The sequence below is a fragment of the Acyrthosiphon pisum genome, chromosome A1 (genome assembly GCF_005508785.2).
Source record: "Acyrthosiphon pisum isolate AL4f chromosome A1, pea_aphid_22Mar2018_4r6ur, whole genome shotgun sequence".
NCBI classification, from domain to species: Eukaryota; Metazoa; Arthropoda; class Insecta; order Hemiptera; family Aphididae; genus Acyrthosiphon; species Acyrthosiphon pisum.
The window spans coordinates 87,122,671-87,144,962 of NC_042494.1; the positions used below are offsets into that span (position 1 = coordinate 87,122,671).

At 35.0% G+C, this 22,292-nt stretch overlaps 4 protein-coding genes across 4 annotated transcripts; 2 read left to right on the forward strand and 2 right to left on the reverse strand.

Moving 5' to 3' along the window:
• Nucleotides 1-2,575: 2,575 nt before the first annotated feature.
• On the reverse strand, nt 2,576-4,029 carry LOC100570720 (leucine-rich repeat extensin-like protein 3). Its single transcript, XM_003244758.3, has 2 exons — nt 3,799-4,029; nt 2,576-3,550 (listed from the first exon to the last, which is right to left on the reverse strand). The coding sequence occupies exons 1-2, from the start codon at nt 3,889-3,891 to the stop codon at nt 2,657-2,659; spliced, it is 987 nt and encodes a 328-aa protein (XP_003244806.2). The 5' UTR covers nt 3,892-4,029; the 3' UTR covers nt 2,576-2,656.
• A 2,940-nt stretch (nt 4,030-6,969) lies between these two features.
• LOC100570629 lies at nt 6,970-8,693 on the reverse strand. Its single transcript, XM_003244757.3, has 4 exons — nt 8,214-8,693; nt 7,956-8,122; nt 7,505-7,885; nt 6,970-7,419 (listed from the first exon to the last, which is right to left on the reverse strand). Exons 3-4 carry the CDS (start codon nt 7,553-7,555, stop codon nt 7,159-7,161), a joined length of 312 nt encoding a protein of 103 aa, XP_003244805.1. The 5' UTR covers nt 7,556-7,885; nt 7,956-8,122; nt 8,214-8,693; the 3' UTR covers nt 6,970-7,158.
• A 257-nt stretch (nt 8,694-8,950) lies between these two features.
• On the forward strand, nt 8,951-10,235 carry LOC100570532 (vegetative cell wall protein gp1). Its single transcript, XM_003244756.2, has 2 exons — nt 8,951-9,060; nt 9,136-10,235. The coding sequence occupies exons 1-2, from the start codon at nt 9,010-9,012 to the stop codon at nt 10,039-10,041; spliced, it is 957 nt and encodes a 318-aa protein (XP_003244804.1). The 5' UTR covers nt 8,951-9,009; the 3' UTR covers nt 10,042-10,235.
• Nucleotides 10,236-14,556: 4,321 nt separating this feature from the next.
• Nucleotides 14,557-21,544, forward strand: LOC107883847. Its single transcript, XM_016804717.2, has 2 exons — nt 14,557-14,717; nt 18,471-21,544. The coding sequence occupies exons 1-2, from the start codon at nt 14,634-14,636 to the stop codon at nt 21,522-21,524; spliced, it is 3,138 nt and encodes a 1,045-aa protein (XP_016660206.1). The 5' UTR covers nt 14,557-14,633; the 3' UTR covers nt 21,525-21,544.
• Nucleotides 21,545-22,292: the final 748 nt, after the last annotated feature.

The window sequence follows — 22,292 nt, forward strand, 5'->3', positions numbered from 1 at the left end:
CCACTTTAAAATTTTTCATCAACAAATTTTTCATTAATTTTTTGTTTTTTTAATATATTTTTTTTTAAATATGTTTTTTTAGGAAAGTTTGTTTTTAAAAAATTTTTTTTTTTTTTCCCCCGTTTTTTTTTTGAAGAAGCGACGACACATTCCCCTTTAAACACAATGGTGACTCTAAAGTAAGCTCAAACTAAAAGAATATAATTATAAAGTATCCAAGTGAGTGGGTTCACAGTAGTAGTTGCTGATCCCGTCCAATGATAATGGATTGTTCAGCGACGTCGATAATATTCGTGCAATAATAATTACACAGTGTGTTCGCGACGGCAACAGCGACCATGCGTACAAAATAAACAAATAGTTATGTGACTAGATATACTGCGTGTGATAATTAAAATATTTACAATCTTAGCTGTACCTGCACTGCAGAATTCGTGTAGGAGGGGATGCCGGGGACTTCGGGGCATTTGTTAGACCTCAAACTCGGTTTTAGCGACCCCGAAAACCCCAAAGAAACCCACCTTGACCCAGAGAAACCCTTCGTACTTGTACTTCCTTGGAGATGACTTTTCACAGCCGTCATCGACGACCTGGAGGTCCGGGTCCCAAAATGACAACGGACTATTGTATTGTCATCCATGACCAAAGTCTATACCAATTTTCAGAATTTTTCATCGTCAAAAAGTGCCTCAAATCGAGCGCGCAAGATTTGATTACAGACAGACGTGTAAGTGAACTTAAGAAAAGTGTGTAAAAAATGATTACATTTTTTTCAAAATATTAAGCATATGAGTTGCTTGATTACTAAAAGTTGTTAAATACGTAATAATACTTATAACTACAATTAATAGCTATTTTAGTTATGTATAATATGCAGTACCTAATTAAATATTATGAATTTTCAATAATATTAGGTTTTCTATTAACTGCAAATGTATAATAGACTCCTTGTAATTATTTGTAAATATTATATTATACCCAATGTCCATGTTTAATTTAATTTATTTTAATTTACATAATATTATATTACTGCAGTTATAGTGTATTATGTAACATTACATCCAATGCCGGACTACCAGCAATAAGTTTTAGATCAGTGCCTTAAGAAAACTTTTCACTTATCTATTATTTGTTATCATTGTCTTTTAAAGAGTGCTAATCCATGCGACTACGTCGCGTCATTAAGCTCCAAATATTAAATATTTTGGGAAATTCAGAATCTTAATCTTGTGGCTAGTACCTGCAAGTACATAACAAACGGTGTTCACAAAACACCGTATGTGGAATACTACAAACTTGGTATAACTTTGATACTTCAGAGTTAAATTATACACTTACGTACAAACAGCACGGGGTCCGCGATATACCACAGGTAGATTGCCTACCTGCTAAATTATTATATAGGTAGGTGTACTGCTGCGAATCAGAATATTTATTCCGGGCCACGGAAAAGTTAAGATACATTTTGAACACCATACCTACACCGAATATTAAATAACGAATTGAACAAAGTTTGAGTCATATAGAGTTGGTAAATTTAACGAGCAACGAAGTGCACGGGATCAGCTAGTAGTATATAAATAACAAAATATAAGTGAAATTCAATTTATATTTATTATATCTACTGAGAATTTTATTATCTAATCATTCACAAAATTTAAATTCTTGTTTTATGTTCGGATATTTCTAAAATATTAAATAACATAGGTATCATAATCGTTTAATTTAAAAACCGGTTAACCACAAAGCAAAAAAAAAAAACTGTTTTGGTTTTGGTTACCGTTCAAATAATCAAAGGTTTCAATCTCGGACTTGAAAAGTGAAAACCACTCTTTTGTTTTATTGCTCCCGCTCTGGTTAGGTACAATCAAGATAAATCATAAAAACCGATTATTAACCGTTCTTAACCGGTTTTCCTATAACTGGTTTCTGTCCCAGGCAATTATCTTAAATAAAACCAATGAAATAGAAAACATTAACCAGTCGTAAATTTCATAATTAATTTAATACTTATATTAATAGTCGTTTTGCAAATATCGGGGATTTATTGCGATTTATCCATTGGATACTTATTTATATTTGTCATCATATTAAAATATATATATTGCGTGGCATTAAATAACTATTGATAAAATCGAAAAATGACCTCTCTAAAGTACCATCTTGATCCAATTTGCTAAAAAATAAGGTACTATAATATGTTGAAATCAAATCACTTCTTCTGGTAGACATTTTGTATACAGGATATAAAAAAAATAAAAAATAAACACCATTGTAAAATCACTAGCTTCCCCGCTCCGAACAGAATCTAAAAATTAGTTTCATCCCTCTCCTCTCCCCTGTGAATACAGCTAAAATACACTATTTATTACATTTATTTGAAAAGATGCCACGTTTGAAAAGATATCAAGTACTATGTATTCAGTCCGCGACAAGTTGATTACTCATCTCAGTCGAATTAGTTCACAAAGCAAGTACACCTACACCGATATGCTCAATAATTGATGTATTTTATAATTGTTAATTTTTTCCTTGGAAAAGTCGGGTTGTACAGGTAATTAGTAATAAATAAACATTTCTTTAATAAACATTTTTCACGATTTATTAACTTGGTTACGATTTACAAACGATTTTAAATATTAAAAACATATTCATTTTAGGCGCCTTTTCTAGCCATCTGGAAATATTGGGTAGGTAAAACACCGGGTGGCAATGCATACACTTTTGGAATTTCAAATTGTGATTGATAATAGTCTTGTGGGGATAGTCTTCTGTTGATCGAGTTGAGACATGCTTTAGACGGATGTGTGGTAAAAAATATTTTTTGCGATTCGGGGGCGGGTAATGCTTCAGTTTGAGTGGATGGAGGATCAGTGTTAAGTCCTTCATTAATCACTATCGGTCCAGGGGTACCGTAAGGCATGATTAAAGGTGGTGGTGCTGGATACGGTTGTGGGATGGACACGACGATGGATGGTGGGGGTCCAGTCGGTACGATGATGGGTGGGGGTCTTGGCGATTTTTTTGGTAGATTTATGTACATGGGTCCTAGGGCCGGACCAGGAACTATGACTTGTGGCGCTGGTGGTGGCAAGGGCGGTAGTTGAGTGAAAACTGTGTCTGGTTTCACAGAGCCAATCGGCGGCAGTAGACCAGAAGAGGATAACGTCTTCAACAATGGAAACAGCACGTCTCGTGGTACACAGGAAATTGACGTAGGGCTGGCCGAAGAGACAGCGGCGAGCAAGACGAGAACAGAAATTGGTGACAGTTCACTTAGCACCGTCTGCGACGACGAGACGGCACTCAACAGGGCTATTAGCGTAGGAGGTGGCAAAGTTTTGAAGAGCTCGGGTGTTGCTGTCAGTGTGTTGACGATTGATAAGAGCGCTGAAGAGGGTAGAGCTTTTAGTGTTGACGTCGAACACAAATTTGTTAACAGGGGAGCTAATTGCGAGGAGCAGACTGGAGACTGATCCACGTTTACAAAGCTGCCTTGTAAATCTGAGCCTGCTTGGGAACAAGGAACCGCGGAAATCCCATCGGTACCCTAATATAAAAGATAAAAACAATTTTCAATATTTAATTTTAAGATTCAATTCTAATCAGAGAACTAATTGTATATATAATATTAATGCTTGACAAAATTAATTAATAATTGATTTGTTATCAACTGTTGTTTATTTTATAGTATTTACAAAAAAATATGTACCTATAATACAATATGAATGCAAATTGAAGTACATTTATTGTTTATGTTCAGATAGCTCTAAAATAATGTCATAGTGATATAATTACCTTAAGATCCAAGAGGCACACAATCAAGCAGGCAACTAAAGTCGACCACTTCATTCCAAGACTTGACTGGATAACGAATCTTAATGTACTCATAATGGGATTCACACTTCCTTATATATGTAATTTGGAATTCATTGAATATAATGAAGTGATAATTGAAGAAGATTTCACGAGTGCAAGACCGTTGTACGTGATGCAACCGTAAACGAGTGCGACAATATATCAATAACTGGAACATCGTCGAGTATATCTTTGGACGACTGAGGCCCGGTTAATATAGATAAGATAGCAATAATGTTGTTTTGAAAAATTGTGTACCAATCTTTTTATGTTTATTATTAACAATTGATTTGATTCTTGTAATGATACGAAAATATATTAAGCCGACTTTTATAATAATAAACCTAATAAAATAAACAAAAACAAATTAACAACAGTTTGCATTTGAAAAATAATAATAAATTAATCGTCGTGCCATTCTTACGATTTCAAGGATTAATACAATCAAATAGCTGCTTATAAATGTATACCTAACCTATATACATAAATATATAATATATATATATATATATAAATACTAAATGTCTAAATATATTATTCACTCATTATACTTCTTTGCCAAGAAATAAATTGTATACTGTAATTATAAATTATACTTTTTCCAAAAACGTATGGCTGAAAATATTTTGTTTGGAAGTATTAAATAATTTTACATTATATCGAATTTTTACTATTAGTACCTGCACTATATTATAATACCTACCCTATATGTAGGTAGTTAACTATAAATCATAAATTTCATTTTTAAAAACAAAATCAGAGACTATTTTATGGAATATATTTTTCAAGGACACATCTTCAGTTATCTCCCAACTATGCTGGCAGTGTATGTTAGATTTGAGAATCATAATTCAACTACAACATAAAACTAATTTTGTTCAATCAAATACTTTTTTTGATTTTCAAAAGACAATTTTTTTATTACAAGTAGTCAGTAGGTAGTAATTTTTAAAGAAAATATTAAGCTTAAGAAAAAATTTTCAGTATACATTTTAGACAATAATATGTTTATCTACAAATAATATACCATAATATATTAATATCTAATATAAATATAATGTATAAATTATCTTAAAGTGTTACATTTAAATAGTCAAATGCATACCTACGCCGCGCTGTGCTGCAGTAGTAACTATATGGATAGTTATGTATAATATTACAAATTTTATTTTATTTCAATCAATAATAATATACATTTATAATAGTTAAAATAAAGAGAATTAACAAATTTAAAAATCCTCCGAGATTTATTAAAATTTACCATCTATATCTTTTTTTTTCTTCCTTTGAAATGTACTGTTATGACTACTACTTTAGTCCTATTTTTAAGTCATAACAATGTTGTTTCCCATGTCACTCTATACTATTCGTCTGGTACAGCAGTCTGTTTATAAGAACTCTGTAGTTCCTATTGCTTTTTTAAGCAATTGTTTTGTGTTTCTTTATACATCCAAAAACATTTATACGAAAACATAGCTGCTGGTAAACTCCGAAACGATTGTGATTTTTTTAAAAATATTTTAACGGTCATTGACACTGTGGTTGTGTATATACGTTATAAAACTGCATAAGTCTTAGAAGTAAACATTTCAAACATAATAAAACCGAATGATATGGTATCCACCCATTGAATTTATTAGATTTTCAAAATTATATAATATGTGTACCGAATTTACATCCATCAAGACCTATTATACCTTGTACTTAATTTAAATCAATATCTCTAATATTATTATAATTTAGGTAGGTACATAATAATATAACTGTGTATGATAATAGTTTCCTATGTATGTATTACGTACATAATGCTTGTATAACATTTACGAATTAAATTTTCAAAACATATTTTTCCGGCATTTTTTCTAAGATTTGTAGTGTTCTATAAAAAATTAGGTAAATAAATTATCTACTCAATTCATGCATAATAGATGACGTCGGTCGACGGTCGACAATCATAATAAAAAAAAATATATATATAGTAGTAAGTACGTTATAACATTGTAGTATATAAAGTATTTTCAGTACCTAATAAAAGTCTTTCGAACTATGGTAATATGACAATAATATAAGTAAACTTAAGTTATATACTTTGAAATCATATATTTGTAAATGTGACTTCTTGATCAACAGAGTTTTTTAATGTTGTAACTTGTGAATTTTGGTTTTGTATGTATGTTACTGGTTAGAGTAAAATTAAACAGAATTATTATAAGATTAGAGGTAGGTATATTGATTTTTCAATAAAATAATAGATTTCATATTCCTTGTATCTTATATTCGTTAATTTTTTTTTTTTTTTTGAGCTATCGTGTAAATATATAGACATTGGCCGCGATCTCTATAGACACTATTACACTAATGTATTTATATTGTATACATAACTTAAATATCCGAATTCTCTATTTTAGATTTTGATTGTTACGACAGTCATTTTACAATAATGTGTTGTTTTTTTTTTGTCTGAAGACTTTTTTCCAGTAGATTAAATACTTTGATCATCAACTTTAGGTGGAGGTTCTGGTAGCTAATTGGATCTATTTGTTACTCTTAAGATTTCACAATTTTAGATTCTCTACTTTTTAAAATGATTGGATGGAGGGGGGACCAATGTAAACCATCCTCGCTCAGAAACGTTTTTCATCGAAGTCGGTGATTTATCATTGAATTAAAATTTGACCCGTAAACGTGTGCCTACTTAACTACGAGTAAAACTGTAAGAACTGTACAGTATAGAGTGGCTACTTTACGGTTTTTTTTTTAAATATTTATATTAAATGTATAGTTTAATTTTGTTAGGAGTTTGTATAATATTGTAAACTCTATATAAATATTACGAGTTACGACAAGTGTGTGCAATTTAGCGATGAAATATTGAATTCAAAACAGTCACAAATAATTGATAAATCGTAGAACTGATGATACCACCCCTAGCATATTACAATAATTTACAACCTGTATATAATGTCTTATGAAAAAAAGTATTGTCAAATTTCACGAGTTTACGCGAACGATTGATTCATTTAATTAGTTTACTGGTATTTTCATTATTTATCAAAATGATTTGTATGAAATAACAATAATGCACATATTTATAATAAATTCAATACAATATGTGTTCTAGAATGTAATTTATTAAGCTAATAAAAAAATATGCACATATAGCTACGTAAAGTATAAATAAGAATCGGTTAAAATATGTAATTGTCAATGCTTAAGTTAATATTATTATATTATAAACTTGATGGTCAAAATTGGTGTAGCGCTCATTATTAGGTCGAGGTATGTCTGTTGTAGACGAGTTTAGGAAGTCAACTCTTCGGCAGGTGTTTCTGTTGCGTCTGGAATTGGTCCCGACGAAAAGCAGTTTAGTTGAGAAAAAGGAGGAGAGAAAAAAGTAGATAAGGCGGGAGGTACAATTGAGCACGGAAATTCCTTGAGCTGGGGCAAAGGGAATGATTGCGAAAAGTCAATGTTTTTGCAGGCATCCGTAAATGGACTGGTCAATGGATTATCCGGGAACGGCGATAGTGTTTCTGGGATGTTTGTACAGTCAGCCAAGACCTTATTAACATAAAATAAAATAATATTGTTTTGTTATTGTTTTTTTCTACCACATTAAAATATATGATATTATACTATTCCTTACCATGGCCAAACAAATAACCGTCAAAGCTGCGGCGGCTCTTAACGACATCATTTTGTAACGAGTGAACCGTTAAAACGACGGCGAATAATGCGTACAAACCATTTATCCGGTTAGGCTTTTATACCGAAAACATTCATGTTTTGTTATCCACACCAGCACGTTTCCTATAACCGATTGGATAAGTGCTATCAGCTGTTGTTTAACAATTTTGTTTGTTTTGGAACATATAGATTAGCCATTGATAAGATAAGACTAATTCTGTACTATTGTCTGATGATAATTGTAAGTTCAGTATTTCCATATTTTAATGATAAATTTAGTAATTAATTATTATCTCCTTCAATGATTTTTGATGGCAAATCTAAACTCCCAAAATGGAAACTAAAATAAAAAAATAATTTAGCTCTAATTATTGGGTAAACAAAAAAGTCACAAAGTTAGGTATACTTACCATAAACAGTCGAACCAAATTTTAAACAACTTGATTGAGCAACAATTTGTGGCTGGTTTTTCATGAAACATTTTTTTCGGCCGTTTAACATTCGAAAAATATTGCATGCATCACTCATTTACTCATTTAATTTTTAAATTAATACGAGATTACATTAAGGAAGGTACCTAGTCATTTTTTGATTTTTCAGTAGTTTTCGATAAAATCATAAAAAAAATTATACGTAAGTACTAAGGAAGCATTAGCTTTTATACATACATTTTCCGTTTCGATAAAATCTGAGCTTCATTTTTCTTGAGTGCATATATTTTTCGAGTTGAAATAATAAAGAATACTGCACATTTTTTTAATAAAAATGTATTATGATATTATCTTCACCGTACTGATCGTGTGGAAATAATTGTACTCAGCATATCTTTAGTCAAACTCAATAGTAACCCAGTAAGATAAATGTTAATTTACCTGTAATATTATTATTTATACTAATACTATACCAAATAAATTATAAATTCCATGTAGATACTATTTAGGTAGGTATGTCATAAAATATAATATGATATTATATTGTATTGGCAAAACAAAGCGTTAATTTAAATTTATTTAACGCCTACAACTGACATATACATTGTTGCTACTAATTCATTTATTTATAAATAATTATGATCTCTAGAAAAAATATCGAATAAAGACCGGAAAAACACTGAATTCGAAAACTAACTATTGCAATTAAAGTGCCATGGTATTTTATTTATAAACGTAATAATCCCATATTGCTACTTATACGATTGTAAAATAATAAAAGCATGATAGTTCTAAAATGGTTTTAAAACGTTGCAATCTATTGGATAATTACTGGTCATGTTTTTTGTAACGAACAATAATATACCGTCGATTCTATCGACCGTATCAATTAATAAACACTGACAATCAGATTAAAGGAACGTGGAAGTGTGGAAAACACAAACATTTTTCATGTATATAAAAGCCAATATCTAGGTACTAATGTTTAATGAGAATCATTAATAGGTATTGTCATTCAGTAATATCATAAAATATGAATAGTTTTGGATTTGTAGCCGCTTTGGCGGTGGTTTGTTTGGCTAAGGTAAGCTATTAAATTGTTATTGAGTACATCTTATTCGACAGCGAACTAATATACTTGTTTTTCAATCATAATAAGGTCGAAGCAGTACCATGTGGTGGATGTCCATTACCTTGCTACGCACCACCATTAGCTCCTCCATGCCTTCCACTCCCATGTCTTCCTGCCCCACCGTGCCTACCACTCCCATGTCTTCCAGCCCCACCATGCCTTCCACTCCCATGTCTTCCAGCCCCACCATGCTGTCCACCCCCATGTCTTCCAGTCCCACCATGCTTACCACCCACATGTCTTCCAGCCCCACCATGCCCACCATGCATTCCATCTCCACCTATTAGTCCAGCGGCACTAGCATCTTTATTGGCTACTCTTAAAGCTGCGGCACCTTACTCACCCCTTACCCCACTCCCTGTAGCTCCACCATATAAACCAGCTTATGGACCAGCCCCAACCGTAGCTACAACCCTGTCAGTCCCCGCACCGGCACCTCAGGTCATCGCTCCAGGACCAGCACCGGGACCATTGATAATCCAAATACCTTCAGTAGCCGGAAAGTGCGCACCGATCGTCGTTCCCGCCGGTCCAGCCCCTAATCTGGTCGTCAAGCTGACCCAATGCCCAGCACCCGCCCCAATCATACTTCCGGGTGCGGCACCTGGACCTATCGTCATCAACGATGGAAACGTAGTTAAGGAACAATCTATCACGTGCGCACCAGCTCCACAGTCGAACAAAATATTCTTCGCATTGCCAGCCCCATTACCGACTCCACCGGTCGTTTTGCCACCAGCGCCATTACCAAAAGTATTCTTCAACCCCGGTCTGTATGTCCAAAAACCTGATATCGTTTACCAAACCCCAGTTGGTCTACCACAATTGTTTTTGATTCCGTCGCCATACGGATGTCCAGCACCGTGCTACCCACCACCCGGTCCATGCAACCTTCCTCCAGTCCTCGCTAAGGTCCCTGCTTGCTGTTGTTAGTTTGTAACTAACATTACTACCTACCTACGTATCTGCGCTATCAATATTACTAACATTTAACATTTACACGTCAAAAAAATGTTATTTATAACAGATTACAAATTTATTCTGTTAAGACAAAAAAGTTATATTATGTAAAATATGACAATAAATCATCGTCATTACTCATTAGTAATGACTCGTTACCTATAAAATTGGTTTTATTTTATTATTCACATCTCAACTAAGTTAGTAAAGCATATTGTCATTTATATTTCAACTATAAGTTATCATATTATGACTAGTATTACTAGCTTACTAATCTAAAATAATATTTGATTTAATAATGCGAAAGGCTTTAAAAATAATTTTTATACCTACTCAACCTGTAGGTACCAATTTATTATACCATACCTCACTGAAAATCTATTTGGGCATTATGGTAATTTAATATATTTACTATAATCATAGTCCGTTGAAAATAATATATAATATAGTGAACGAATATAATCGAAAATATTTAGAATATAGACGTAAATTAAAGTACGTAAAGACCTATATCTCTAGTCAGTGTATTAACATGAAAAATGTCCTCAGATATGATAAGTCATCAATCAACACATTAAACATTATTTAAAAATGACACTACGCCTCACGAAAGTCACTTTTTGTAAAATTTTAAATTATATATGTGTCACGTGACTTCTCTGATTTTTAACGTTATACATTAATCCAAGTGAAAGCTAAACCATTTTGTGACTTGGGATTATTGTGTTTTGATATTTTTTTATCATTGATAGGTAACTATTTTAAACAATTTAGACATAAATAATTATACTACCCATTATTCAGATCGCAGTATGATAATTGACGTGCATAATATCGATGTGAATTTTTTGATTCACAAATATCCTATAAGTTCGCAAATTGCAACGTTTAAAAAACAGAAAGTACCTAAATTTAGACATCACGTGGTTATGATAGTATGTTGAAATATTTACACCCCAAGTTGATTGGTTGTTTGTTACCACACATTTTATGTATTTTTTTTTATATTTTACTACTTCGACCAAATATGTTTTACAGTGTATATGTGTGTTAAAATTAGATATTTTGTTTTAAACGTTAGGTATGTATAATTATTACCCTCCCGAGTATAAAACTTTTTTACTCACATACAATTTTAAACTTCATAAATTATGATGCTTTTTTACATTTTCAAACCAATGCGGTTTATCAAAATCAATTACATCTGTAACTGCGTCTTATATTTTTTGAGTGTGCTTATTGGTTGTTAGTGGTCCTGAAAAGGACCGTTTATGTCGTACTCCGTTACAAAAATTTGAAAATTGCAACCAGGATCCTTAAAACATGTATGTGAGATGCTGAAATTGACATAATAATTTTGATCCTCCATATTTTTAAATACCTTATAGATAATTTAATAGCTCGTACTGCGTTTTCCATAATAATAATAATATTGAATCGTGAGATCTATATAGGACAATTGTTTCACTTATATGTGATGACAAACGTTTAGCATAATCATTTTCAAAAAATGTTTGAATTTTGGTTCATATTCAAAAAAAATGTCAAGTGACAAATTAATATGTATAGGACATAGGTAATAATTCAAATATATGTAAAAACCATACAGCAGAAAAATTAAATTAAATTAAATGTAATAATGTGAATTGACGTACCTATTTGTTTAATAAAACATTTTATTTTTATTAATTTATAAGCAAATTAACGTTTTATTTTATTATTAAGAAAACATAATTATGTATAATATTTCTCTTTGTTCGAATTTGTTGTGTATGTTGTTCACTCACAGATAATGTTATTTAAACATATTATTTTCATGTTTACAAATTGAAAAATAAACTTTTAAAGTAAAATATGGCGTAAATAATACCTAACAATAAAATTGTTAGATTTAAGACGTGGCGACAATTATAGGTTTATCCTTTTTTCATCTCTGACCGAAATAATCATACATATACGCTAAAACCATTGTTATAGTTAGGTACTCGGTGAGGCATCGATGACTGCAGTGTATTTTTTGAATTTAAGCCTAATAAATTATAATTCCTTTTTTTTTTGTAATCACAGACATGACATAGTAAAAACAAATGTAGTATAATACCGCCACTAAAACCATATTCAGCTGAATAAGAACGTTGAAACTCAAGTCAGCTGAGGCTCGTCACCATATTATTTCGAAAGGCCCACAAAACCGCAAAAAAAAATTCCAATTATGAAATTATTGTAATTTAGTATAAATAATAATATGATTAAATATTTCGTTAAAGAAAAAACCTCTACTGTTTATTACAACAAAACAAACTTATAGTCGTTATAGATATTATAATATTTCAACCCATTTGACAGCTTTGTTTTTTTAATTTTACTTCATTCCATCACAACTCACGGACTATTGTTTTGTTCATGTTATCTTCCATTTATTTATCTATTTGCTAACAATGACCCGGAACGGATAAGGGAGACTTTCTTTTTCAGGCATATTATGAGTTATTTTGAGTGTAATGACGAAATATACCATACAAAAATAATATGTATTTGTATGCACTAACCGTAACAACTAAATAAAATACAATAAATTCAAAAATTCTCCGTATAAACAGCATTAATATCTATCCCATTTGATCTTAGGGTTATCGTATCAGAAACCTCCTTTATATTTTTATTTGTAATAAATTAATAACACATCTAGTAAATTGACAATTTGTAAATAATATTTTAATATATGTATATAATTATGTAATTAGTATAATAAGCATTACAAAATTACGAAATAATATGTGATATTATGATAAAATCTGATTGAAGTCGGGATAGTGGAAGTTGTCAAATGTTGGCATCACCCCTATAGTGGTGTTTAGGGAGCTCTCTGCAATTCCTTTTCAATCTTCCAGCGGTTTTCCTGGAATTTGTCTCGAGACCAGCCGATATTGATTACTAACCTTAAATGATTTTTTTTTTATCATAAGTAAGAGAGGCCATTTTATTTAACGCTTTAGAAATCAGATTTCTATATATACTTCTTATAAAAACAAGTCCTGACGGATGTCCACATTAAGGATTGGGTTTCGGTGTCTCAAACACATAACGTACAAAATGACATAGGCTTTAATAAATTAGCCTTCGATCCGAGATGGACTGTCACTATTTTCAATAAAAATCTAAAAACGATTAATTTATTATAAAACTTTAACAATTGTCAACTATAGCAGGACGTGTTCGTCTCAGATGTGCAATAATATTATATTTGATTTATGGTTTATCGATTGTAGTAGTTTTATTTTATGATTATATTTTAATGTTTAAAATGTTTTCCAGTAAAATAATTATTAGTATTATGAGCTGAGAAAAAAAATACCAAAGATCGCTCGGCATTAATGACTGACCTGAACATATGTGTTTGTGCAGTGTAATCGCCAGCCTTTAATGATTTGTAAATTTTAATCAAAAAATAGACATGAGGATAGTTTTAGTAAATTTATTTTTAGTATAACAATAAGACATCAGCTTTCGCGCGATTGGTACACGAGTACAGAGTGCTATTGCTGCAGTAGTACACTTACACGTGTACCTATACGATATAAATACATAATAGACTCATAAAATAAAATATGATGTAATGACTAGATTTCAAAAAAAATGTCCAGCCAGTGACATTAACAAAATTTAGTATTTATACGACCGAGTTTTTACTAAAAGACAAGACGTAACTTTAGTGATAAATAATATTATTGTTACCTATACATATTAAAATTGAAAAAAACGCAATAAATTGCTATTCTGATAATATCAACTACCTATATGGGTAGTGTTAAGTGTGTATAAGTAGAGGGCACCTACTAAAATATCTACACTATGCCAATAGTTTAAAAACCTTCTAAAACAGACGTCATTCTTCCGATACACCAACACGAAGACAACTTACAATACCTACTGCCTGTGTGACGTTTAGGTATTTGTTTATTTCGACATTTTAAAATCTTTGTCAACTACACATTCACTCTCGCGCGAGAGGCCACGACAATAAAATTCAGCTACAACCGCGTAGTAGATCATATTATTATATTATCATTTATTTATTTTTATTGCTTACCGATAAATATTTTGCAGTTTTCTTTAATCGAGGGCTTGAAACCGAAAATATTATATTTCCCGATTTCGATTTCGGTTTCGAATATCGGTATTTATTTTTTCCAATTTTGATTTCGATTTTGGATACCAATATTTATTTTTTCTGATTTCGTTTTTGGTTTTGAATAGCAGTTTTGAATTTTTCCAATTTCGATTTCGGTTTTTAACGGTTTTAACCGGTATTCAAAATCGGTATAAAATATCGGTTTCAAGCTCTGCTCTGATTTTAGCGTAATAAAGTATTATCGAGGAATAGATGATGTTTATATAGACGTACTGACGATAAAAATCATTGCTGTACACACTTCTCATGGTTACGTCAACAATTATTCACCATTATCGGACAATAAGTGCCATTATCGTTATAGATTCGCAAACTGCTTGAATTTTTATTTATAAATACATGTCAAATCTCGAACCTGGACATTCATGTATGAATGGTCCAACGATTGCGTACAATAAAAATGAACAGATTAACGGAAATCACGTGCGCGGCAATATTATTGCTGTTGAAGCTAAAGGTGAGTGATGATCATATTATTAAAATTGACTTTAAAATAATGTTTTGACTAAAATCTTGCAAGAGCGCCCACCAATTTTTATCGATTTTAAAATAATATATATGTGATACGAGTTTTAACAGCCGCACTAAAATAATATTCAAGTACAGTTAAAGGCGTACAGATCGTGAATCCGAGCAAATTGTTATATATATTACACAATATTATTGTTTAAGATTTTATAACTCGTGTCCAGCAGACGGTTAAAAATGTATAATATTATTATAATTATTCATATTAGGTACCTACCTAAACGTGTAGAGTGTTATTTGTACTTGTATATACATGCACTTCGTTATCCTAGGTAAATATTACGCGTCCATAGCCTAAACCTATATTATTTTGTCTTATGAATAAATATTTTAGTTTACCCAACATTGTTTATTGCCTAATGATTATTTTTTTATATTTGTACATACTTTACATATTGATATTAGGTAAAGACTTGGAAAATATAAGCTGTGGCAATATTAGTCTTAATATTTTGATAATAATTCGTCCCATAAAAAATGACTATTTTTCAGTTTATTTTAAACTAGCTGCAGGTACCGCCCTATAACTAAAAAAGCTCCTAACTATATAGGTATATTATTACAGGTATAGCCTATAATATTTAGGTTTTTTTGTTATCGGTGATCGCACAACGTTATGGATTTAGGGAATGATTCATTTATCTCGATCGTGTTGCTCATTGGCACTTAATACTGATAATTATTATTATAATCGAAATATTATTACACGTGATCGAGTACGACGTGTGGTCTTGCGCATTTAATTTCCGGTTCTGAAGTGTTTACTGTATGGTATATGCGCACCTACCTACCTACCAGTGCGTATTTATAACTAATATTATGTTACTTATATGTGGAACCGGTCGCTTAAAACAATATATTACGTCGTGGAATAAATAGACTCCTAAAAATGTTAGGTTACTCATTTGTAGGACTATTTAAATTAACAAAAAAAAATAATGTCTATCAATGCGTTTTTTTAAAAATGTTTTATATATACCTACGTTCAATATTTCGGTTATAAACGTATATATTATATAATATAATATATGTATTCAATATTTCAATAAGATACTAAATAAATTCTTTATACATATTTTATCATAAATTAGATTAAATCAGGATAGTACGATACAGTTGTCTGTTATGCATCTAATATATTGTGTTGTCACATAAAAAAGAATATTTTATTAAAATAAAATTCAAATTTCCCATCAAATCAATCGGTAAACAAATATGCCTTACGCGTTTTGAAAAATGTTTTATATACCTTAAATATTGAGCTTATAAACGTATATCTTGTATTATAATGTGAATTCAATAAAATACTAAATAAATTCTATACACATTTATCATAAATTAGATTATATCACGATAGTTAGGTACTGTATTGTTTGTTATGCATCTAATATAATATTGTGTAGTAACATAAAAAAAGAGTAAACCTATTCCTAAAATAAAATTCGAATTTCTCTTCACAGCAATCGATAACCAAAATATATAATGTACTTTCAATTGATGGCTTAGTCAGAAAACGAAAAAAAAAACCATAAAATATTTTGAATATCTAGTTATAATATTGCATCAACATAATATATACGTGCTGACAAAATTCCACAATAATGCAGTACAACCGATTTGTAATGAATTAATGAGCGTGACTATAAAAAATATATTATATAAGCGCGTGGGTTAGGTTAGTCGAACCCATGATAAGTGAACGCCATTGCAGCTATATTATTTTATAGTCGATTTTCATCTCTGATTAGGTAGTTTTGCTTGACGTGTCTTGAATTTTTTCGAAGGAATTTTTTTTTCATTTTTGCCAGACATTTTTCTCATAGAACAAATTGAGTGGGTGTTCGTATTACATATTGTATTTTATTAAAGCGTCAAAACATGGATAATTTCGGTGGAGAGTTGAACGCCTCTCGAGTTACATCAGTACCTATACTGTTGGCTATAGGTCAATATTAAATTAAATTTTGATGTTCTGGTAATACACTAATATATTGACCTAGTGCCTAAAGTGTCGATTTGGCGGTAGTATTATAATTAAAAATTTGTTGCGCATTAATATAATATTTAATTGTTCTTACCGATGATAAGGAAAATATTGGTATGAACATTATTTAGGTGTAATATATTTTTTTAAATGCTTATTAATTGTAAAGAAAATAAAAACTATTACAAGGAAATATACGTAGGCAAATATATGTGTAATGACTTATTTGTCCTTCGTGATAGATAACTTCGCACGTTTTCACGAATACTAAATTTAGAAGAGTGCCTACCTATTATTCATAAATATGTAGCTATGTAGCCTTTTTGTTTGGATAATTAGCAATAAATTATTGTATGTCAAAGACTTAAGTCATCCAAGGTCATTCAAAATAATGGAAAATTCCACGAAATCTCATAGGTAGGTATTAAATATTAACTTAAAATTATTTTACATTACTTTTTAATTTTAAAACATCTTGTACCATTTATTTATTTAAAATCCATATTATTTTGTATATAATTCCTTAGTATTTACTCTGTATACATTTTTCTAACCATTTTGTGTATTAAAAACTTATAAATTCTAATTTCTGCTATGATAATATCTGTTTGACCAGTTTCATATGAGACAACGCACTATTTAATAATTATTTTATACACTGTGGTAAAATCTAAAACAATACCTGAAAACGGGTGTAGGTACCTACATATTATACTGCATGTCATTTTTATTTTTTAGAATATAAAAGAATAAAATGTTATTTTCACTAACGCCAAACAGTAATTGACGGTTGTCATAATTGATTAACAATGTTCGATTATAATGATTGCCAGTAGACAGCATCGGAGTTGATCAATGGGTGCACAATGCACATGGGTATAATATGTTTTATGCTGTCATTATTATGCGTGTATCTTTAAGACTCGAGACGTAATGAAGGGCAAATCATAACGATCGGTCTAAAAGTGTATATAGGTAGTGCCCAGTAGATATAATTACATAATTTTTGTTTTCACGTCAATATCTTTTAATTTCAATATTTTTTAGCAGATAACGTACTTATAGCAACTCTATAGGTAGTAGTAATTCATTTTATATTATAGACAATATTCAGTTTGATTCGTTAATTATAATAGATTTTAAATTTTAAAGTAAACTGTAAAATTGAATAAAATAATATTGTTACACAATATTATTAAAACCTCGTCAATTAATGAAAACGTTTAGTTCAAATCTAAATTATGTACTCATTTTATATGTTTAATTATTTATATCATTAGTTATAACTTACCTATTTTAAAAATTCATATTATAGAAAACCAAATTTAAATCTAAATATTTATGGAACATACTCGCCTTATAACAACGTATTATAAAATGGACTATATCGTTCCACGACTACTTTTTACATACATTTTCAGTCACAATCATATTATATAGTTTTAATAAATATGACTTTAGTACATTTTGATAACAAATTTAAACCTTGTTGTTTGTGGCTAGGTTTTAGTGAAATAACTGCCGTGTACCATTTAATTTTAATACTTTATAAATGCTGTTCTTAATGTTTTATTATTTACGGTTTTTTTTTTTTATTTTAGTTTATTGTAACATTATGTACGCTCTTTGCCCGAAGAGGCGTTAATAATCACATAAATAATAACAAAAAATAAAAAATAATTTCCTCGTGTGTTTCAGGGTTTCAACTGCGTGGACAACACTACAATCCCTGCGCCCATTTTGATATTACCGTCCACCAAGTATCCACCGTCGACTTCTTCCGATTGTTGTCCGTACGGCGGCATGACGTCGTCACGACTGGCCCTGTTGTCGGCCACGGGTGATCGGGCTCCACCCGAGCGCGTGCACGCCATCGTGTTGCTGATAAACGCTCTGCCTACGGCACCGTATTCGCTGTCCTGTCTACCGCCCCAGACGTTATGCTGCATTTTGAAAGAGTTGGTCCGCAGACCGTCACTGTTGAACGCCATCGAACCGTCGAACGTGGTGTGTCTGCTTGACACCCTGTGCGCACTGCCGTGTCTGATGAGAGTCGTGCCCGACCACACGATCCGCGATCTGATCACCGCCGCCATTCTGAGCCCGAAGATCGTGGAAGCGATGCGGCCGTCCACGGTCGTCTGTCTGTTAAGCAAGGTGCCGCCGGCCGCGCTGTGTGCGTTGTCGCCCGCAATCAGGGCGTCGCTGATCCACTTCGCGCTGTCGCCGACAGCGCTCAGCAGTCTGACGCCGGTGGAAACATCGAACCTCATCGATACGTTAGTGTGCACAGATCGCGCGTTGGCCAGATCGACGGCAACCGCCGACATCCTTGAACTGCTGAACATCACAGTAATGTCGCCTTTCTTCGCCAACAACATATCCGGCACGCGAGCCGTCGACTTACTGTGCCTTTTGTCCAAGTCACCCATGGTCCCGCAGAACCTCGTCGATGCTCTGCTGGCATCCTTCGCCACGTCCGCCTACCGGTTGCCGCCCGCGACTCTAGCCCACCTGATGGCCATCTTGACCTGTTCACCATACTCGATTAACTCGATGGACCCCGCCACGGTCGCTCTGCTGCTGGCTGCGTGGTCGCCGGCCGGCGTGCTGTCCACCTGCCCCTCCGACGTGCTCGTCCGACTATTGATCGTCCTGTCCCAAGCGACCACCATCGCCGTGGACGCGATCATCGGTCTGCTCTATGGCGTAACGTGTGCGTCGCCCAGTCTGATGTGTGACGTGCCCACGTGCGTCCGGTCAGCGTACGTGATCCGGTTCACGTCCCCCGCAACGACTACCACACTGTCGATCGAGGCGATCGTCAAGTTGATCGGCGTCTTGAGCAAAAACCAGTGCTTTATGACTGAACTGACGGCGAGTTCCATGAACCTGACAGTGACCTACGTGGTGTCCAACGGTACACTTTTCAACGCAATTCAACCGTCGGACATCGTCGATCTCGTTCACGCCTTAGTCGGCACCGGGTGTGCGCTGCAAAATATTTCACTCGAAATCATTCAGAAACTTCTGTCTTTCCTCGATTCAGTGTTCTCGCTGAGGGCGTTGGATACCGTTTACCTTTCGAAACTGCTGTCGTGTTTCTGCCGTTCCCCATACCTGGTATCCGCGATGTCTGGAACTCAGCTGGTAAACGTACTCGAAACGATGACATTGGTTTCCAGCGCGTTACAGGCAATTCCGAACAGCGGTTACATGAACATGATGACGCAGATGATGACGACGCCCGACTTGATATCCGAAATCCCGTTCACGACGCTTTTGAACTTTATGAAACAAATCGAAAGCCATACTTCGGGCTCCGTGTTCTGCGCTATGCCACCGTGTGTGATAGACAAGTTCACCGAGCTTCTGGGAGTGAACAACGCCTCGATAATTACTTCGTTGACACCCGCTGACTTAAAGGTTTTGGTGGGCTTCCTGACCGATTCCCGTTGCTTCTTAGCTCAGTTGCCTATCGAGACCTTGAGCGCCCTGTTGGAATCGATTTATGCGTCGTCGTTCATGTTACCGTTGGAGTTAAGGATCAAAATGATCTTCGCCATTCTTCGGCTGCCACCGTCCGTGGTGTGTTCGTTGCCACCAGAGACCATCGGCAACATATGTAAATCATTCGGTTCGTTCGATGTGCTGCAGCGCGGTCTAAGCACCGCGTGTCTGGGTGAACTGTTGACCGCTATCTCCACGTATCCGTGTCTGTTGTCTGCCTTCGAACCCCGGACTATACAAGACCTTTTGGAATATCTGTTGACGTCACCGGTCATGCTAAGCAACCTGGAACCCTGTGACGTGACCAACCTAGTGATTTCGATGTCAGCCGACGCACATTTCAGAACGGTCGTGCCGGTGGGTTTCTTCGTGCGGATTTTGCGGGCATTTTACGCAGTCGCGCCATGCTCGATACTGGCTACCACCGCGGTAGCGCTTTTGGAGCCCCTGACGTCCATGGAAGTCATGATGGACGGTCTGACGTCGATGGAAGCGACGAACCTCACAGACCTGTTTGTCGAAGAACCCGCGCTGCTAGCCGCGTCACCGCCGATATTGGTCAACCTGATGACGGCCATGACGAACCGGTTTGTCGGGATGCCACGCGAGAGTATCATTCACCTGTTGGCGGCCACGCACTTAGCGTCGCCGAGTATTCTGTGCACCGTACCGGAAGACGTGCTGGCCGGTCTGCTCAAGTTGATCTGCACCCAGTCGGTGGTTGGCTGCCTCCCATCCGAATATCTAGCTGTGTTCGTGACCGTCCTGTCCACGTCATCGTGCCTGATGGACGCCATGTCGGCCAGTGGGCTCGAAACCTTAATGGGCCTGCTTTTATCGCAGCCAGCGTTAACGGCCGAAGTCATGCCACCTCACACGCTTGCCGATCTCTGCACAAACCTGGCTCTGATGCCATCGCAAAACGTCAACGTGTCTACCATAATTTTGCTTCTATCTTCGGTCTGCCCTAAGTCGAATTGCGACATACCGGCCATGGCCTTGAGCACTCTGCTGGAGCCGCTGAACGACGCTAAAATCGTTTACGAGCTCGGGGTCACCACGACCGCTTCGTTGCTGTGCCTGGCTCACCTCGTCACCGTGCGTCCTCGAAGTTTTGTCTGGCCCCACGCTCAACACGATCGTGGTCAAGCTGGCATCGTCACCGCATCTGATCCAACATTTGCAGCCCAACATTTTACAGTGCTTCGTGGCGGCGGTCGCGAGTTCGCGGCCCGCACTTGAATCTCTCCGACACACCACCATTGCCCACCTACTCGCGTCGATCGCTGAGGAGCGGCCATGCGTCCTGTCCACCATGTCCCCGGCCACGGCTACGGCCCTTCTGGGAGCGTTCAGTTCGCAGCACGCGTTCGCCTCTCTGCCGCCTCCCGCCCTTGACTGTCTCATCGGATTGCTTGTCAAGTTCTTCAACCTGTTAAACGCCATGCCTCTGTCCGTCTTGAACGACCTGCTCCTGTTCTTCGCTTCAACCCCCGCCGTTCTTGGTTCCATTCTGTCGTGCACGCTAATCAAGTTTTTGGCCATGCTGTCCTCGATGCCAGCGCTGCTCCGGGCGCTGTCGCCTTCCACGCTCATCACTTTCATAGAGGCACTGTGCACAGTGTCGCCAAAGTTCCTGTGCGCCTTCCCAGCCCCAGTCGTCACGGCGCTGTTCGACGCCGTCGCCGCTGGGTCCGCGCTGGCTGCGCTCACGCCCTCCACTGTCGCCTCGCTGGTGTCCGCGCTTGACACGTCACCATGTCTGATCCCCATATTGCCCGCGCCCCTGCTGACGGCATTCCTAGCGTACTTGGCCAATAACCCATGCCTGCTTAGCGACACACCGAGGCCTGCGCTGCTCGCCTTCGTCCGTAACGTCCAATCTCCCGGATCCATTCCTCCGGTCGTCTTCCCGGTCGGATACTGTCTCCCGTGCGTCACGATCGATCATTTCGGCGATGTCTCAGCCAACGGCAACAGCAGTTGCTGTTCGGGCGATATGCAAATCCT